General features: G+C 35.3%; 1 protein-coding gene across 1 annotated transcript in view; it reads right to left on the reverse strand.

Moving 5' to 3' along the window:
* Nucleotides 1-20,510, reverse strand: part of LOC136027675 (regulatory-associated protein of mTOR-like) — a 138,455-nt gene that overhangs the window by 63,999 nt on the left and 53,946 nt on the right. The window contains exon 10 of the mRNA XM_065705122.1: nucleotides 611-783. Coding sequence (XP_065561194.1) covers nucleotides 611-783 — 173 coding nt within the window. The remainder of the gene's footprint in view (nucleotides 1-610; nucleotides 784-20,510) is intronic.

The raw sequence follows: 20,510 nt of genomic DNA on the forward strand, positions 1-20,510 counted from the left end.
CCTAAGGGACGAAATTATTTTTATGTCCTTGGCGACTTTATTAAATAGTAAAACTTTATTAAATACCTGGCTTAGAAGTCACTTTACGATAAAGCGTCGTGTCATTACCACTAAATATGGGAAATGAACATAGAGGAAGAAAGGGATGAATATTTTGGGGTTTAACATAAGTTTGAAAGAAATTTAAACTATCAGCGCTATTGATATAGCAGCATCATCCAGAAGAAGTAGAAAAACTCAAATTTAGCACAATTTAGTAAAATTTTGGCTTCAATTAGAGATCTTCAGTTTATTTGGATCTAACCTAAAAATATCCCTAAGTTGAGAGTTTCTTTAACTGTTAAACGATTTTTTTCCTAAATTATAAAATGATAATGACTGGGTTAGTATGCAGCTAAAAAACCGCTTCCGAACGGGTTGAACTCGATAGTTAGCAGAACTTAATTGTGAAACCGATCGTAAAGTAAAGGCAGTTGGCCTTCCTGGCTGAAGGGCCATGAAACGGAGATCAGTACTGCCGGTTTGGACCTTGACGGTCTAGTTCCCTCATACTTACTTACTTTTTACTTATAGCAAAGACATATCACTGTTTAAGTGTGATGGTACTTACTTCCAGTCTCGTATGTAATGTTCCATGCTATCTTTATCCTCATCAATCATTTCAAGTAGTGGTTGATTAAAGTGATTGCACGACTCTTTAATGAAATCCGTTTCGAGGGTTGGCCGAGCAAGATTTGGATCTTCAGAGGAGGAAATCGATACAGGACGAGCCTCTTCGGCGATCTAATAAAAAAGGGTAAAACCACTTTATGAACTTATATAGATTTTTAAATGGACAAAAGTGACGGATTGAAGATCCATTTTGTTGGTGATGAATTGCATTTAAGAGCAGCAATCGTATTTTAACCCATTCTCGTTTTTTTAAAATTTAATTTTATGTAGAAAGGACACATTCCCATATGCCGGGACACGATAACTTTATAGGGCAAAAAAGTGACATATTTTAGAAATTTGGGACATAAAAGGGCTAAAAAGGGAAACATTTTGTAAATTTTTGACATAAAACGAAAAGTTTCCTATCTGAATATCTATTTTGGTTTTAAAAAACGTCACCTTTCGCCAAAGTAGTGCTTATTCTCTGTATTTTTTTTATTCATTTACTTTTTTTTAGTATCCACGTTTGTCAGAGATGTCGTAAGTAAAGGATTTCACATTAAGTCTTTTTGTATAAATGTTTTATATGGATTTTTTTTTCGTTTTCATTATATTTGATTTTAACTGGCCGCTTTCAAAGAGGTTTACAAAGCGTCTTTAGGTCAATAATGCAACTGAAAAACCCTCTAGTTTTTGAGATTTCAAGATGGACACATTTTAGCTAAAAATTACACATTTTTAAACACTCAGGGGACACATTAATGGACGAAAAAGTTGGCAGCCCTGACCTTAAGGTACTTGCTTTTCTCTTTAACGTCTAAACAAGCTATTAACAACAGAGCGGAAAAGGATATATTCAAACAGTCCTCTTGTTTTCTCGAGTAGGGAGCATACATAAAGCTATGAATAAATCGTGTTATTCCTTGGCAAATTTACACTGTTCTTACAATCTGTGACACTTTATGAAGTTCATTTCTGAAGTTTTTATTGAAATCAGGATTCCATATTAAATCTCATATAGGCTTTTAGACAATAAAGAATAGAATATTTTTCTTCTGCTTTTGTTGTACCAGAAGTCCTCGGTCTCATTATACTGACTCTGATGCTCCAAACAATATCTAAAAATCCCTGGGAAAATCCTTTGAAATTATGTTAATAAATGTTTTTCTAATAAAAATGGAGACAGTCAGAAATTAGCTAATGAAAAATTTTGGTTCTGACTTCATATGATGTTATTGGGAACACATTGTGGGAATAGGGGAACCGCCTTTTCCACCACGTTTGGTGTGGCATTCATCCAGAAATTATAAGATGTAAATGAAAAGAGTGAAGCTTAGCCGTTCACTCGAGAAGAATGCTGCGCTGTCGAGGTTGCCATTTAAAGGTCTTTGGGCAAAGTGCTAAAGAGGTTGTCATGAAGAGGTATCGTTGTTGCCTTGTCAGCCAACCAGTGTGGGAGGAAGTGAACTTTAAAATCTCAGTTGAACTTGAAGGTGGATGAATGGCACTCCACTTTGGAGTAGAATTTATAAATTAAACGAAAACTTATTTGAATTTTGGTTGTAACTCTACTCCAAGGATTTAGCGCCTAAGTAGCTCAAAGTTCAACTACCCTCCCAATTCCTCTCTCAATTTGACTCTCAGCACTTCATTATGAGATTAATCCTCACACTATATATACACTTTAAAATATTTCTACTGCTGTTGGCTAGCACAGGCAAATTTAGGTGTCTATCTACTCGAATTGGTTTTCGCTTAGCGTGGCTGTGGGAATTCACTCAAACAAAACTTTCACATGATGTGGTACAATTTTGTTCTTGGTCTTCCTAGAGAAATTTGTCAATAAAAAAAAACATTTTTAGGAAGTTCTGATGGAAAAAAAATGCAGTTTTTGTGAAGCGGAAGTGACCAAGAAATATCGCTATGTGAATTTTAACGTCTGATTAAAACAAAATTTGTGATGTTTTCCTAAGAAATTTTCCAAAAATCGAAGAAAACTTCTCTGAATAGGAATGTTAAAAATTCCAATCGTAAATTTGTCAGCGCCAACCAGGATTCTTTTACTAATTTCTAATACACTTAAACACAAATGACCACAAATTAAATATTTACCTTTTTAAGAATTCTTTTCATGAATTCAATTCTTTCAAAGAAAGAATTTTACTTATTCACTTTGATGTTCAATTCAATTCAATTTATTTATAACCTGTCAAAACAAAAAGGGGCGCAGATCCCCTAAATGACAGAGTACAACATAAGGGGGAAAAAGGAGAAAAGAGAAAAAAATTTGTACATTACATGTTCAAAAATGTACATTAATTAAATATTCAATCTCCTTGTAGCATATTAAATGCTGAACGCATATTAAATGCACTCAATACTTTGTAGTAATTTTATGTTTCTCGTTCTAGCATAAGATACCGTACTGCATTCAAAAGCCTTCTGATACGGAAATCGTACCGCAAGCGTACCTTCGCCACTGCAGATGTGGGTGGTTCTAATAGTCAATTATACACACATTCCTTCCATAAGAACCATATTTACTCCCAAGGCATAAATTACAACGCCTACCCCCGGGCCCTGGGGGTTGTGTCGACACGAATTTTTTTGTTATCTGACCACTGAACAATTTTTAGCCAGATGGCCATCTCAAAATTTTTATCAGATGGGTCTGGGGAAAAAAAGCCTGAAAAGGCGGAGGGGCTAGTTGCTCTCCAATCAGTTTTGACTCTTGTCAAAAAGTAAGCTAGAACGTAAATTTCCAATAATTTATTGCATTTGGGTAAAAAGCGCGAGGGAGGGGGGAGGGGCTAGCAGTCCTCCGATTACTTTTGACTCATAAAAAGGGAAGTAGAACTTTCAATTTCCGATCAATTCAGCCCTCTCTGAAGTTTGTACGAGCATTCCTTCCATAAGAACCATATATGCCCCCAGGGCGTAAATTAAAACACCTGCCTCCTGACCCTGAAGGGTTGTGTCGACACCAGGGTTTATGTAATCGGGCCTTTCAACTATTTTTAACAAAATTCATTTGGGCAAAAAGGGCGTGGGGGGCTAACTGGCCTCTGATCTTTTAACACTTAAAAAGTGAACAATAATTTTCACTTTCCAAACAGATTAACCCTCTCTGAAGTATATACGAGCATCCCTTCCATAAGAACCGTATATACCCCAGGGCATAACTTACAACGCCTGCCCCGGGGCCCTGGGGGTTGTGACGACACAGAAAATTTTGTTACCTGACCCTTGAACTAATTATAACATAATTTTTATCTGATGCATTTCGGGGAAAAAGGCCATGGGGGGGGGCTATTTTCCCTCCGATCTCTTTTAACTCTGAAAAAGCGAACTAGAACTTTTAATTTCCAATCAAGTGAGCCCTCTCTGACGTTTTAGGAGCATTCGTTCTATAAGAATTATGTTTGCCCCCAGGGCATAACTTACAACCCCTGCCTCTGGGCCCTGTGGGGTTGGGCCGACCCCGGAGTTTTTGTTATGTGATCTTTGAACTATTACTTTGAACTATTTTGAACAAAATGACTACCTCAAAATTCGAATGTATCTGAGAAAAAAAGGGCGTGGGGGGGATAGATTTCCTCCGACTACCTTTGACTCTTAAAGAGTGAACTAGAATTTTCAGTTTCTAATAAAACGGGCCCTGTCTGAAGTTTATATGAACATCCATTCCATAAGAACCTTATATGCCCAAGGGCATAACTTACAACGGCTTCCCCCGGACCCAGGGCGGTTGTGTCGACATCGGAGTTTTGTCATCTGACCTTTGAACTGTTTTTAACAGAATGACTATCTCAAAATTTTTATCTCATGCATTTGAGAAAAAGGGTGTGGAGGTGGGGGATAGTTGACCTCCAATCTCCTTTGACTCTAAAAAAGTGAACTAGGACTTCTAATTTCCAATCAAATTAACCCTCTCTGAAGTTTATACAAACATTCCTTCTGTAAGAACCATATTTGCCCCCAGGCATAACTTACAACACCTGCCCCCGGGCCCTGGTGGGTTGTGTTAACCTAGGATTTTTTTTTTATATGATCTTTGAAGCACTTTTTAATAAAATAGTAACCTCAAAATTTCTATCGGATGTATTTGAGGGAAAAGGGGCGTGGGGGGGGCTTATTGCCCTCCGATCACTTTTGAATCTTAAAAGGGGCACTAGAAATCTCGGTTTCCAGTCGAATGAGCCCCCTTTGAAGTTTATATGACGATCCTTTCCATATGTAGTGCCTCTGGGAAAAAATAATAATAAATAAATAATCCACTAGTTCGTGGTAACGAACAGTGAGCGTTTCTAAATCCATATCATGAAAAGGTTTTGTAGTAAGGAGCGACCCGGCTCAATAGTAAACAAAACTCTAAAAAGTAGAATTTGGACACCAATAGTTACATCAAAAGAATCGAATTTGTATGCTTATTTTAAATATACAAGTTTCATCAAGTTTAGTCTTACCCATCAAAAGTTACGAGCCAGAGAAAATTTGCCTTATTTCAGAAAATAGGAGGAAACACCCTCTAAAAGTCAGAGATTCTTAAAGAAAATCACAGCATGAGATTCAGCGTATCAGAGAACCCTGCTGTAGAAGTTTCAAGCTCCTATCTACAAAAATGTGGAATTTTGTATTTCTTGCCAGAAGACAGGTCACGGATGCGTGTCTATTTTTATATTTTTTTTTCCAGGGGCGATCGTTTTGACTCAGTGGTCTTAGAATTTAGTGAGAAGACTCATTCTGACGAAAATTAAAAGTTCTAGTGTCCTTTTTAAGTGACCATAAGAATTGGAGGGCATCTAGGCCCCCTTCCACGCTCGTTTTTTTCCCGAAGTCAGCGGATCAAAATTTTGAGATAGCCATTTTGTTCAACATAGTCGAAAAACCTAATAATTATGTCTTTCAGGACGACTTGATCCTCCACTTTCCCTGGGGGAGGGGCTGCAAGTTACAAACTTTGATCATTGTTTACATATTACAGTAATGGTTATTGGAAAGTGTACAGACGTTTTCAGGAGACGTTTTCGCATTGGGGGGAGGGTACGTGGAAGGATCTGTCCATGGAGGAATTTATCATGAGGGGAGAGGATTTCCATAAAGGGGCCACGGGATTTTCTAGCATTATTTACAAAAAAAAATGAGAAAATAAATACATAAAAAGTTTTTTTCAGCTGGAAGTAAGGAGCGGCATAAAACCTAAAACGAACATAATTTTTACGCATATAAGGGGGTTCGTCTCCTCCAGAATACCTTGCTCTTTACGCTAAAGTTTTTTTTTAGTAATTTCAACTATTTATTTTACGGCCTTTGTGATTCAGGGGTCATTCCTAAAGAAGTAGGGCCAAATTCAAGCTTTAGTGTAAAGAGCGAGGCATTGACGAGGGGGTAATAAAAATATACGCAATGGAAAAATATAAATATAGAAGTTCGTTACGTAAGTTAATTCGTAAGTAACGTATATTCGTTACTAATAAAAACGTTCGTAAAAAACAAAAAGTTCAAGTTGCCTTTTTAAGTAACCAAAAATTGGAAGGCAACTAGACCTCCTCCCCCAGCCCTTTATTTATCAAAATCGTCTGATCAAAACTATGAGAAAACCATTTAGCAAAAAAAAAATAATATGCAAATTTTGTTTTAATTATTCATGTGCGGTGAGCCAAAAATCAAAACATGCATTAATTCAATAACGTTCAGAAATTAAATAAAAAAAGTTTTTTTTAACTGCAAGTAAGGAGCGACATTAAAACTTAAAAAGAACAGAAATTATTCCGTATATGAAAGGAGCTGTCCCCTCCTCATCGCCTCGCTCTTTACGCTAAAGTTTTTTATTGTTTGAAAAAGTAGAGTTGTGAGAAATAGTCAAACTTTAGCGTAAAGAGCGGGGCGATGAGGAGGGGATAACCCCTTTCATATACGGAATAATAAAACATAGGAGCCGTATGGCCTTTACTATAGGCATCGCTACAGCGTTGTCTCTGATAGTATCGAATAGCGGTAGTACTACTAGCAGCAGTAGCATTAAGCTATTGTCTTTTGGTCAGTTGACCATCCCTATCATCAAGTCCTGGTAAATTCAACTTAATACCACTAGTGATTGCTATGGCATTGCTGATATGTGCTTTTGATAGCCTGTATCTTCATATACTTCTTGATATTTTCATACAAGCAGTTGTAATAGAAGTAGTAGTAGTAGAAGAAGATGCAGCAGTAACAGTAGTATTAGAAATAGTGCGCACATATTGCCTTTTGTTGAGATGATCTTCCCTTTTAAGTATTCTCGGGAAGTTTCAACTTTATACACAGATCAATCCTTGAGATACGCTATTTTGACAATGTGCATGCACATAGCGTCTTTTGATTTTGTTCAAATATCCCCTTAATAATGTAAATGGAGTAGTGTGGTAGTAGTAGTGGCGGTAGTTGTAGTAGCATTAATAAAATGGAAATATTGCCATTTTGATCATCTCCCTTATCATTTCCTGAATTATGGAAATCAATAAACTCAATCATTCCTGTGTTGTACCCTTTTGACAATCCGTGTACACATAACGTGTTTGATTTAGTTCAACACTCCCGCCTACGGTCTCTGACAGGCTCACCTGAATACCCTTCGTCTTCTTAGAAAGTAAATTTCAAATATGCCTACCTTTCTCAATAACATATACTATGTGTAAACGACGAACGAATTGCCTAACTTATAGCCCTTGTCCTGAGGACTGTGGGTAGGTTGATATCTCCAATACTGGACCTGTGAACAATGCTGAATAGAATAGCTCTCTTAAAATTTCGATGGGGTATATTTCGGGAAACGAAAGGCTTGGGGGGGGGGGGGTCTGACGTCCCTCCATTCCCATTTGACTCTTAAAAAAGGCACTAAAACTTCCGACTTCCAATCAAATGAGTTCCATCCGATCCAAAGTTTATGTAACTATCCGTTCCATAAATACCTTATATGCCCTGTGTATAACTTACAACACTTGCCCATGCACTCTGGGGGATTGCGTCCACCCTAAAGACATTGTTATATGATTTTTGGACTATAGGTATCGAAACTGTTATCTCACAATTTTAATTGAATGTCTTTTGGAAAAAGAGGATGTCAGGGAGGAGACTAGTTGCTCCACATCATGTTTGAATTTTCAAAGGGACTTAGAACTATACATTTAAATCAAACGAGCCTCTCCTACAGTTCCCATGGCCATCCCTTCCATAAAAACCATATATGCTCCTGCGACATAACTCATAAACCTTACCCCCAGACTCTGAGGGATTCCGTCCAACCCCAAAGGCGTTATTATATGACTTTGGACTATTTTTGAACAACTGGCTATCTTAAAATTTTATCGGATGCATTTTTGGAAAATAAACATAGGGGGGGGTGGATGCCCCCGATTGCTTTGGCTCTTAAACAGGTAACTATAACATCTGATTTCCAATCAAAAGAGCCCCCTCTGGAGTTTATACGAACCCCCTTTCCGTAAAAACCTTATATGCTCCCAAGGCATAACTTACAACCCTTGCCCCAAGAGTTGTGGGGGTAGGGTTGTCATCCTCAAAGACATAATTTCTGGACCTTTCAACTACATTGGACAAAATCGCTATCTCAGAATTTTTATTGGATGTGTTTGGAGAAATGGTGGGCGTGGGAGGGGTGTTAGTTGCCCTCCAATCACTTTCAACTATTAAAAATGGGACTAGCCCTTTCAATATCCAATCGCACAAGCCCTTTTACAAGTTTCTAGGACAACTCCTTCGATGCGGAGTGCCCTGGTCTAAAAAAAAAGAAAAGAAAAAAAAAGTAATAATAATAACAAGTCTACATAATTCTCTTGTGCCCAAATTGCTCTTTACTTATCAATATATGCGGAAATCATCAATAGACTGAGGATCTACTGCTACCACAACTTCAACTAACAGTTCATCTCGGCACTAAATCATAAAAGCTGCTTCTTCGGAGCTTCACTTTCGAAAAATTTCGAATGGCCCATTCCCACTTTATCCAAGGATATCTGAACCACGGAGCCTGTCATTCTTCATCCGTAAAGCTTGCCCTAGCCATCTTGACCTTTATTTCATTATAACCGTAAAAGGCGAGATCGAACCACGTTTTTCGTACAGCTTATTGTTATCTTCAAGCAATTCTTGTGAAAATATCTCTCGTATTTTACCCGACCTTCGGAAGGATTAAGGATCAGGAATTTTTAATTACATTGGAAGTTACTTTGGTCAACCAAATCTTAGAGTACGTGGTAAATATCACGTAGCTGCAATATTGACTAATATTCAATACAATAGGGGACCCCAAGAACAACAGGAAATTGTCGGAAAGTTAAGCATTTAGGGGAAATAGCAAATCTCCGTATGGCTCACGTGGAAAATAATGACTCGTTTATCATAACCATTAAAGATATTAGGAGAGATATGCGTTGAAATTCATTCCCTCTCTCTCCAAATATATATATATATATATATATATATATATATATATATATATATATATATATATATATATATATATACATATATATATATATATATATATATATATATATATATATATATATATATATATATATATATATATATATATATATATATATATTGTTGTATATATAGAACAGAAACACATTGGTAAAAAGAAATACATACTAGTGACAAAAAAAGAGATTTTCGAAGAGTTAACAGGTATGTTCAATAATAACGAATTTCCACAAACGTCTGTATTAAAGAAAAGATACACTCTACCAGAAATACTAACTTAACTGTGTTCCCACACTCCCCACTAAGCTTGGTTGGCAATTTCGATGGTTGAACTCTAGGGCATCTTTATTTGATAAAAGTTGCGTCATTATGATGCAGTTTCAATATTTAGAATCTTCAGTGAAGCATCTTAGTGATAGGTACGATCGTGGCCGTGTTTCTGAGCTAACATTCTGCCTATGAATAATTCATAAGGACGTTCAGAGTACGAAAAAAGAGGCTCGTAGAACGAAAATGTCATGAGCCTTTATATTTTTTAGGGTCTAGAGATAAAATTATCCGCACAAAATAACACATACTCATCATGAAACACAGAACCCAAAAACAGACAAAGAACACTTCGAGGAGATGTGGAAGTCCTGTGAAGTTGAAGTGAAATATTGTCAGTTAACATCTTAAAATAAATTTAGTTCACAGGATATTCAGCAAAATCGGGGTATTTGCGCATAATGGGTGTTACGGGGTATTATCAAAATTCTACAACAGCAGCTTTTTGCAACCTTTTTTCAGCCAACAAGGTATATAAAACCTTAGAAATGAATTTACAGCCTTGAGGAAGCGTGGGGCCCGGTCCTATCGATGACATATTTCTATTATTGTCACCTGATAAAAAAAAATTCTTTAGGTTCTGACATCAATATTTACATTAGGCTATAATGTGAGACTTGTTTTGAGAAAAAGAAAAAGAAGAGAACCGATAATTTATATTATTTATCATACCACCATAAGCTCGTTTGCTTAATTTTTTTTTTAATATTTCTTTATCATTGCAACTAAAACTTGAGAAACTAACTTTGTAAGTTTTGCAACGATACTTGAACAACCGGAAACTGACGAAAATTCATTGAATCTGAATTTTAACATATCGCCATAAAACTATCTTACAATTAAATAAAAAGAAAACAATTTTTTTTACTGAAAGTAAGGGGCGACATTAAAACTTAAAACGAACAGAAATTATTACGTATATGAAAGGGGCTGTCTCCTCCTCAACGCCCCACTGTTTATGCTAAAGTTTTTTACTTTTTTTAAAAGTAGAGTTGTGAGAAAGAATCAACTTAAGCGTAAAGAGCGGGGCGTTGAGGAGGGGACAGTCCCTTTCATATACGGAATAATTTTTGTTCGTTTTAAGTTTTAATGTCGCTCCTTACTTTCAGCCGTTTACTTACTCGCGCATTTAAACCCTTTTCATAACTATCTCGTAATCCACTGCTCGCCAGCTAAATTGAGTCATAACAAGTCTATACAGCTCTGTAAACCGTAGATGGGAGAGGAGGATATCATGAGGAAGATCTTAAAAGAAACTGGAACTTAAAGGAGGGGAAAAGAGTGAAGCTCCGAACAGATTGAATCAGGGAAGGAGCACACAAAGCTGTATTGGCCACAAGCAGATTGGTGCTGCAGTAAGTTGGCATATCCCAATAGAAAATAGAAAGTCCCAATAGAAAGCCGAGACTTGTTTAGGACATTCATCTGGCCATGTGTATAGTTCTTGATATACTGAAAAAAGTAGGCCAATAGACTAATATTACCAATTTCTAAAATACACATTTTGTGGAGTTTATTAGTCTTTCACAAGTAGATCACACTAGTCAACATAGTCATACAGTCAACATTTCTTTTTAAGTGTTACGTTTCCACTCTAACACAAATTTATTTTGATGAAACTTTTTAGTGGCTATGAAAGGGTTTGGACTAAATTGAATAACAACGGCATGAACATGTTATTTTGCTCCAATGTGTTGAAATATAATGTGAAACTTTTGCTTGCATAGAAACTGAGCAATAAACAAATTTCACAAATAATAAAATGAGGATTCATGATCTTATATTCACAAAATAGCAATCAAAGAGAAATTATTCAGGAGATAGAAAACTGCGAGGAAACGTTAAAAATTTGTACGGAGATACAGGACAAGCGAAAACAAGTATATGTTCTTATCAGTCAGGAACTCAAAAATTACTTTATTTCGAGGGTGAGGATTTTTAGGAGCAGAGGGGTTGAATTCGAAAATAAGTAATACAAATTTAAGAACAGTATGAAAAAACATGGAAAATATCTCTGTAATTCCTGTTAACTTCACGATTTGGTACAACGGAGTAAAATTCTAATAGATGCCAAATGCGATGATAACTCAGAAAAGAGCAATCCTTCCTCCACAGTAGCAAAAGAATTACAATATTAAGCCACGTAACGTAACCAATCAGTAATGTAACAGATCTCCAGAGATTACGGAGATTCCCCCAGGTGACCTTTCATGTAATTTCCAGGCATTTAACATAATCCAGTTAAGTTATTAAATCTCCTTTCAACGTAATCACCATGTTTAGATATCAGGTTGTTAATTCCAGATATTTTGGATTAATATCACATGGATTTATGAACAAAAAATCCATAAATATTTTAGGTGAATTCGAAACAAGTTAACAGGTAATCCGGTAAACTATATATTTAGCTCCCTTCCCCCTAGACAAAAATACCTTTAACTGCGAGGAAACCAAAATAATTTTTTAGAAATTGCAATTCATAAAATCTTTTTCTTATGTCTTATTTTCCAGTTACAAGACCATCAACAGGTGCTAAAAACGAGCCATTGTTAAATTACTTTCTTACTTTTTTTTCACCTAGTTCACAAATTACAATCAGAAATGAGCGTTATTGCGCGATATGTTCTATTGCTAAATATTACTGAAGATCCATATATCAGAATTAAGAGATTCGAGTCAAATATAAACGGAACCATAATTATCATCATAATAAAATACTTCACAAGAGAACTTAAAGTCCGGATTCAGGAAAATTAGCCTCCTTAAAAACTAATTCTACTTATCAGGGCAACACCGATATTATATGATGAAAAAAAATCGTAGCGACTATATGTTGATAGCTAAATGAACGTTATACCAGATGGTAATGCCAACCATTAAAAGTGGTAAATTCAGAGTTGATGCTAGAGTTCAAAGTAAACAAATTACCCACTGATATAAAAAGGAGGTTGAACCCTCCCCCTCCCCCAAACAAAATGTCCGAGGAACTTCTAGACCAAAATGGGGAAAATCGTCCACATTTCACTTTAAATTTATCTGATCTACTATTTTCTTACTATCTAGTAGGGGGGGGGGTATACCTCTTTGTTCGCAACGAATTAATGCATGTTATAAGTTTCGACCTTGTTTCGTACAACACAACGCAATGCCTCTATTTAAAAGAGCAAAGACAACCTGGCCTTTAAAATGAATCCTTGCAGAAAATAAGCTACAAGTAATTGCAGTTAAAAATTAGTAGGTTGCACCAAGAATAGTTACAAACATTGAAATTCCAAGCATGGATAAATACAAAAAAGACCAAAATCGTAATAGCGAGACCAAATGCCTAGTATATATGTGTTATTATTTTAGACATCCCTTTTCATCTAGCCACTCAAACATTTCCTAAATCTAATATCTCCATCCGAAGTATATAGGTATTTTTTATTTCACAGTTCCGTGTTTCCTTAGAATTTCTAATACTGCCTGCTAACAAAGAAAAGAACAAATATTGACAACATTTGTCAATAGTGGATAGTAGAGCATTATCTGGTGAGAAATTGTCCGTGCTTCCAAATGCCTCCTAAGGATATTTGAAATCAAGATTCAAGGTACATTTAACAAATCAGAGCTTGAGATGAATCAAATATTTACACTTTGAAATAGATTTTAGGCCTAGCAAGTATTTCATTTAAAAGGGTGAGAAACTGGCAAAATGGTCGTCCCTTTACAGAAGAAAATGGCCAATGAAAGTAGGATGTCAAAAGAACTAAAAAACAATTGACAAAACCTTATTTTAAGTTCTATTTAGCAAATCAAGAACAAAGTAACGTCAAGAACAGTAACAGCAGTAACAAGAGTTAGTGCAGAACAGTAATATTTTGTGTTAAACCAAGTCTGCATGGAGAAGGGTGCTATCACTGAGCAACATTCAAGGTTAATCCAACTGAAGGAAGGACAAAGATTAATTTATACTTCCTCTCGCCCCAGATCATCTCCTATATTCCCCTGAATATTAATAAAAAAGTAAAAAACAGTTAGTGTAAAAATATACTTTTTGATACACTTGGCTCTTGTCCCCCCTCCCTAAAATTATGGAGGAGCATCAACACTGATACTCCTCCATAATTGCTGATGCAAAATTTCTCCTCGGACATTTCCATCTTGCCTGAAAATCCCCCCAGCCTTGAACGTTCTGCCTTCAAAATTTCTCCTTAGTATACTGTCATTAGTAAAAAGACTTGTTTTTTACTTAATTTTTGATCGATTTTCAAGTCATTGCAGGAGTCTCCCAATGTGGAACACTTTACCCAAAATCCCATCTCACACATGAAAAGTTTCTACCGCATAAAATTTCCCATGGAGAAGTCCTCCCGGTGATAATTCCCAAATGGAACATTTCTCCAAGTGATAATTCCCCCATGGACAATTTCTCCCTTGGATAATCCCCCTCCTCACGGAAAATTCTCCCAGAAAATTCCGATCTTTTTGAAAACCTCCTCGGCACTTTCCTCAGAACATCTCGACAAATCAACGGAGTCACCAAAAAGAAATCAAGACAATTAAGAAAGTAAGCTTTGATATGAATTCTGTCAAATTACCCCCCCCCCTCCGTGTAAAAATTTCTCTTCAAACTTCACCCCCAGAAGCTCCCTTCCTTATGGAAAGTTCTTCCCGTAGAAAATAACCCTCCCCCACAGAAATCTTCCTCGAAAAATACCTGTATACTTCCCAATAACCAATAATATTTGTAAAAAAATGGGCAAAGTTCATAGCTTGTTGTCCTTCCCCCGGGGCGTGGGGGTCAAATCATCATCGAAGAAATGGTTTTTCTATCTTTCGACTATGCTGAGCAAAATGGACATCTCAAATTTTTATCAGACGAGTTTAGAAAAAAAGGAGCGTGGGAGGGGAGCTACCTGCCCTACAGTACGTTTGGTCAGATAAAAAGTATTAAAACTATTAATTTCCTTTCGAATGAGTCCTTTCTTAATATTCTAGGATTATTGGTTCGGTACGATCACCCCTGGAAAAAAAGAAAAAAGACTAATAAACAAACATCCGTGATCTTTCTTCTGGCAAAAAATAAAAAATAAAATTCTAAATTTTTGCAGATGGAAGTTTGAAACTTCTTTAATTGGGTTCATGGTTACACTGAATTTGATAGTGTGATTTTCATTAAGATTCCTTTAATTTTATGTCGTGTTTTCCATCTTTTTTGAAAATCAAGCAAATTTTTTCAGCCTCGTAGCTTTTGATGTATAACACTAAACTTAATGAATATTATATATTTGAAATCGTATAATAAGCCAATTCTTTTGACGCTTCTATTGATATAAAAATTCTTTTTTTTAGAGTTTCGGTTATTGTTGAAACGCGTCGTTCCTTACTTACAGTTCGTTACCACAAATTATTTGATAAGGGGAGATGAATTTTTCACATTCTACAGAGGAGGGACCACTTTGTTATTTTTTCTTCGATTTTTCAAGTAAAATACAAAAAGGCGTTTTTTAAGTACAATATTAAAAAGGTAATAAATTAGAACATTATTAATAATTTTGAGATAAACGAAAAAACTACTAAGCACGTAAATATAAGAGTCAATCAAGTTATAATTTGTTTGTCTCTTCAGAAATTACTTATCCTATTAGTCTGGATTTGTTACTAAGCACCAGGTAGCCTGAAGCATTAGTTAACCCAGCTGTAAAAGGGCGGGGCTTTTTTTCTCTTGAGAAATAATATGGCTTCTTTCTCTATCTTCATTTTTTTTTTCGCTACACTTAGTGTTTCTTATCAGACTTTAGTAGAAGGGGACGGGTCCTAAGATAGTCTCTGGGGTGAAATACTCGTTCTCTGAGCGCTGGCATTACAAAGATAGTAAGCAGCAATCATACAAAAAATTTGAGTGCCAATGTGGTCATGCAGTTCAATTGCAAATATCTTTATCCTCTGCAAAAATTAGAAAAAAAAATTTTTATCTTCTGAAAGTAAGGAGCAACATTGAAACATGAAACTATTCTGTCTATGAGGGAGGGGGGCAGCCCCATCCTCAACCGTCACTCTTTACACTAAATTCTTAAAGTTCTCTGAAAACACTTCTCATTTAGACTTTACAACCCTTGGGTTTGAGCAGTATTTCTTAAAGAATTGGGAAAAAAAGCTAAAATTTAGCGTAAAGTCTTTCCTAAAGAATCATGACAAAATTTAAAATTTAGCGTAAAATTGTTCTTAAAGAATTGTGACAAAATCTAAAATTTAGCGTAAAGTGTTTCTTAAAGAATTGTGACAAAAAGTTAAAATTTTGCGTAAAGTCTTTCTCAAGAATTGGGACAAAAAGTTTAACTTTAGCGCAAAGAGCGAAGGTTATGGAAAGGATAGCCTCACATTCAGAATAACTACTGCTGGTTTTGAGTTTTAATGTTGGTCCAAACTTTCCCTTGAAAAACACTTTTTTTTCTATTATTTTCGAAAAGTTTTTCAAATCATGCCAGGGTACTCTGCGTAAAATTTCCTGAAAAACTTTCCTACCCACAGAAAATTATCCCCGCAACCCCCCCCCCCAAAAAAAAATGGTAATCTTCAATATATTGGATAGTTGTTATTTCCCAATAAAAAATACTATATGTGAAGAACGATGAAATTGCAGGACTGGTAAAACTATACGGAACTTTTCTCGGAGGCTGTGGGGATCATGTCTTCCCAAGAGGCATAGTTATCGGACCTTTCAACTATGCTAAATCAAATGGCTATTTCAAAGTTCTGATCGGATGTGTTTGGGAAGAAAGAGGCATGGGAGGGGGGGGGCTAATTACCCTCCAATTTTTAGTTCACTAAAAAGAGCACTATAAATTTTCATTGTCGTTCGAATGAGAACTCTCCTGATCTTCTAGGATTGTTGACTCAATAGGATCATCCCCGAAAAAAAGGAAACACGCATCTGCGATCTCCCTTTCGGCTAAAAATACAAAATTACGCATTTTTTTTTTTAGACAGGAGCTTGAAACTTCCAAACTGGGTTCTTGGATATGCTGAATCTAATAGTGCGATTTCCATTAACATCACTTGACCTTTTGGGGGTGTTTACTCCTTTTTTGAAAATCGGGCAAATTTTCTCAGGCTTGTAGCTTTTGATAAGTAAGATTAAACTTAATGAATTTTATATATTTGGAATACGCATAAAAAATACATCCTTTTCATGTATTAATTGTTATCAGAATTCTCCTTTTTAGAGTTTCGGCTGCTTTTAGGCCAAGTGGCTTCATTACAGGGTGTTACCATGAACTGTTTGAATTACTTTTCTTTTCAAGCGTATCTCAAAAATTTGGCTTTAAAATGAATTAACCTTAAATATCACACGGCATACAAGTTTTCATCGATTTACGTGCAAAAGTAAGATGGCATTAGGGTTTAATTTCACGCCATCTGTGTCCAGCAAGGATGGTATATTTAATTTGATTTTGCTGGAAGACCCCCGCTTTTGTCCCAATACATAGAGAGGATAAAAATTGACACAAAACTATCAACGCAATTGTTTCAGTAAGCTAAGAGACATTTTCTCTTTTGTGGTAAATCAAATGGGAGCAAGGGGAAAAGAAGTCTTGTGTAGGTGTGAGGTAGTGTATCACTTTTGGGACAAAAAATATGATTTCCTTAATTTCAAAGAGTATGTCACCGACATCCGAGCCTTATTATAGGTAAACTTGTGGAGAACATCAAAATCACGCACAATTACATCAGCAATTTTCTGCTGTAACTACGCACAATTCGACTTTAAATAATGTCCACTTTCAGCGAATTCATGATTGAGCAAAAAGAGTTAAGATTTGAACATTTTATCATTATTATTACTTTAATTATACAAGAATAAAATTTAGAACAGCAGTTTTGTTTGAAGAGCATAATATATAAAATAAAGTGGTTTTAGAGTCAAATTCCCCAAAAATGGGGCCAGGAAGGACCAAAAGCCTTTTGTTTTATCAGCTCAAAAACTTATATCCCCGAGTGCATAGGCATAGAGGACTTCAGAGAACACCAACACAAAACAAAATTGTATAAAAACCTTAATGTGCAAAAAATAATTAAAAAAAATATTACTACCTGAAAAAACAGGACAAAAAAGGACAAAACAAAATATTTTCCCCTGAAAAATTAAAAGTTTGTAACTCCCTGGGCCAAGCAGATTTTTTCATCCTCAAGCCGTTCGGGTACGCGAAACATAAGAAAAAATAGAAAAAAGCCCACGATAACTGGGCCCGGCAAAGGGTCAAAACTTTTTTCCGAACGGCTTCAAACCGCCATCCGTAATTTTCTTGGTCAAGTGGATCCTAATACACATTGCAAAATAATAATAATAGTAATAAATTGGCTTGAGTTAAAACGTGGCCCAAAAAAGAGCCAAGAAAATTTTGTTTTCTGAGAGGCTTAATACTTAAATCTGCAGGTTCATTTTACCTCCAAAAAGGAGGACCCGTAAGTGTCAACACGGCTTTCATAGCTTGAAAGTTATGACTTTGGCCAACGGAAACCCATACACACGGAAATAAAAAATGAAAATCATATTAAGTTCCTTCAAAATGGGCCCAAAAGATCATTTTTAGTTGAGGTACTTGTCCACCAAACATGGGGCCGAAAGGGGCTCGAGAAATTTTTTGATTGGCTTGAAACTGTCAAGGACAGTTGTGTGGGCCCAAATGAACGCACATTTTGTTGGGAAGCGGGGTAGTGGTAGAAGTTCAAGAAACAATCCTAATAACTTTTCTCCTTAATCAGCTTAAAACTTACTTGGGTCAAGAGAAAACTAATTTTCATTTTTTTTAGGAGCTTGTGGGTCCCAAGAGGGGCGTTGATATCATGGGCTCAGAAATAGCCTTAAAAACTTGTTGCCCTTAATAAGGTTTAAATTTACAGTCGTAATTCCCAGGTTTACGGAAAACCTAATATAAAAAAGTTTTTTTTTTTCCCACGGATCTGAAAAACACGAGTTTGGCTTTTCACCATTGGTTTTAAAGTTACATGAAGTCAGGGCTAAAAAGTCCTTAACTGAAGACGAAAAACATTTGGATAGATCAGGTTGCATTAGTTCTAGACGTCAGAAAATAGGCACAATATCTGTAAGCATCTCCCCTATAGTCTACTCCCCACATAATTTATTACATATATGGCCAAAGTTGACTTATTAATGCTATATAAAATCCTACATGGATGAAAAATAACACAAGTATAAACTGCGGTAATTTGAACTTTGCGAAAATACACTTTTGCGAAAAAATAAATAAAAGATTAGAATATTTCAAAAAATAGCGCCCAAAGAAACGTTTTAAAAAGTATTTTAAAGCAATATATGAGATTGAAATGGAAGATACTTGCGATAAAATCAAAATTATATTTTCACTGTCAAGAGAGACCGTTCGTAACATGTTCATAACCAGTTCATGACAGGTTATCGACGCAAAACTGAAACTTTCCTGACTCCCAGTCTTAGGTCTTAAGGATTATGTTAACTGTGAAAATTTTAGTGCTTTATTTTTATTTTTCTTTCGATTATTTATTATTTGTATTTATTATTTATTATCAATTTTCTTATTTATTATTTTTCTGCTTTCTTGCGATTTTCACATATAAACGAAAAACATCAATTTTGATATCCTTCCATAGCTGACATTCTACTCTATCCACCTACCAAATTGCATTTGAATCTTGGTGCAAATTTTTTTCATTTTTTCTTTCAAAAATCAAATTTTCATTACAAATTGAAATTTGGTGTACATGACTTTTTAGATTGAAAATACATTAAAAATTAATTTAAAAACGTTAGAAAAAGAACCATATCCCTATTTTTGAAGCAATTTTAGAATGTTAGAGTGTAAGTTTAGAAGGATAAAAAAAGGATAAAGATGCCCCGGAGCCATTGCTGGCGCATAGGGTGTCGAGTCGACGTTTCAGTTTCTGAGTGTTTTTTACAGGGACAAGTAGCAAGCTTGTCGCCCAACCTTGCTGCAGCGAGGATCGAACCCGGGTGCTCCGTATTACCAAGCAGAGCAACAATCCACTGTGCTACAACAGGTTAAGTTTAGAAGAAAAAGTCAAAATAATATCATATTTCTTGCTCGGTAAATGGATAGATCTGCAACTAATGAATCCTGTGATATGAGTATTTTGCCCTTTTGTGCAACTTACAGCGGCAGGATCGTCATAAAACCGCTTATTTCAGAGGGAAAATTTACTCAATATATAACAATACAATAAGTACTTGATATAGAAATTTATTTCAAGGAACTTCAAACAAGAAACTTCGGCATGAAAACTTCGGAGTAAGTAGACTAAATTAATGAGACTCGAACCAAAGAGGACAAAATATTTTTCAAGACAAATTTATTGCATTGATTGACGCGCAATTTTTTTTTCTTTTTACTGATCTACATTTGAGTAGATTAAAAAAAATAAAAAAGTAAATGGAAAAAAAAGAATAATTACAAATATTATAATATAAAATGATAACAATAAATAAATATTAAGATAAATAATAAATTGCTGATTTTTGTTTTAACTCGAGAAAACAGCCTTATTTTTTATAAATGACCTTGATATGCACTTATTTAGACAAACAAAAAGATTGCAATACAATCGAACATATAAATATTTCTTAAATAAACATTGGGTAAAGATACACGAAAATTTAAGAGTTTTTCCAGGATGGGGATTTGCGTAACTTCAACCCTATAGAAGACCAAAAATTATGAAGATTTACAATTCGTATTAATAATAAAACCCCCAACATCCACAACAAATTTGAAAGTAGAACTATTATTTAAAAAACACGGCATAGAACAAAGGCTGATAAAGGTTTTTGACTGAATATTCAGATTTTGTTGAGATGTGACTGAATATTGCAAATTTCATTTTGATTTCATATTTCACTACAAGTTTTACAAGACCGTTTTTACAGGCACCGCTTTATATGTGGCAGAATGTACTTTAAATTCGTATCTGAATTAAAATGAGTCCAAACTTCTTCTAAATATACGGATTTCCCCAAAATGATGCGAACACTTCTTTTTTGGCTAATT

This window comes from Artemia franciscana, chromosome 5, assembly GCF_032884065.1.
Source record: "Artemia franciscana chromosome 5, ASM3288406v1, whole genome shotgun sequence".
In the NCBI taxonomy this organism is placed as follows: domain Eukaryota; kingdom Metazoa; phylum Arthropoda; class Branchiopoda; order Anostraca; family Artemiidae; genus Artemia; species Artemia franciscana.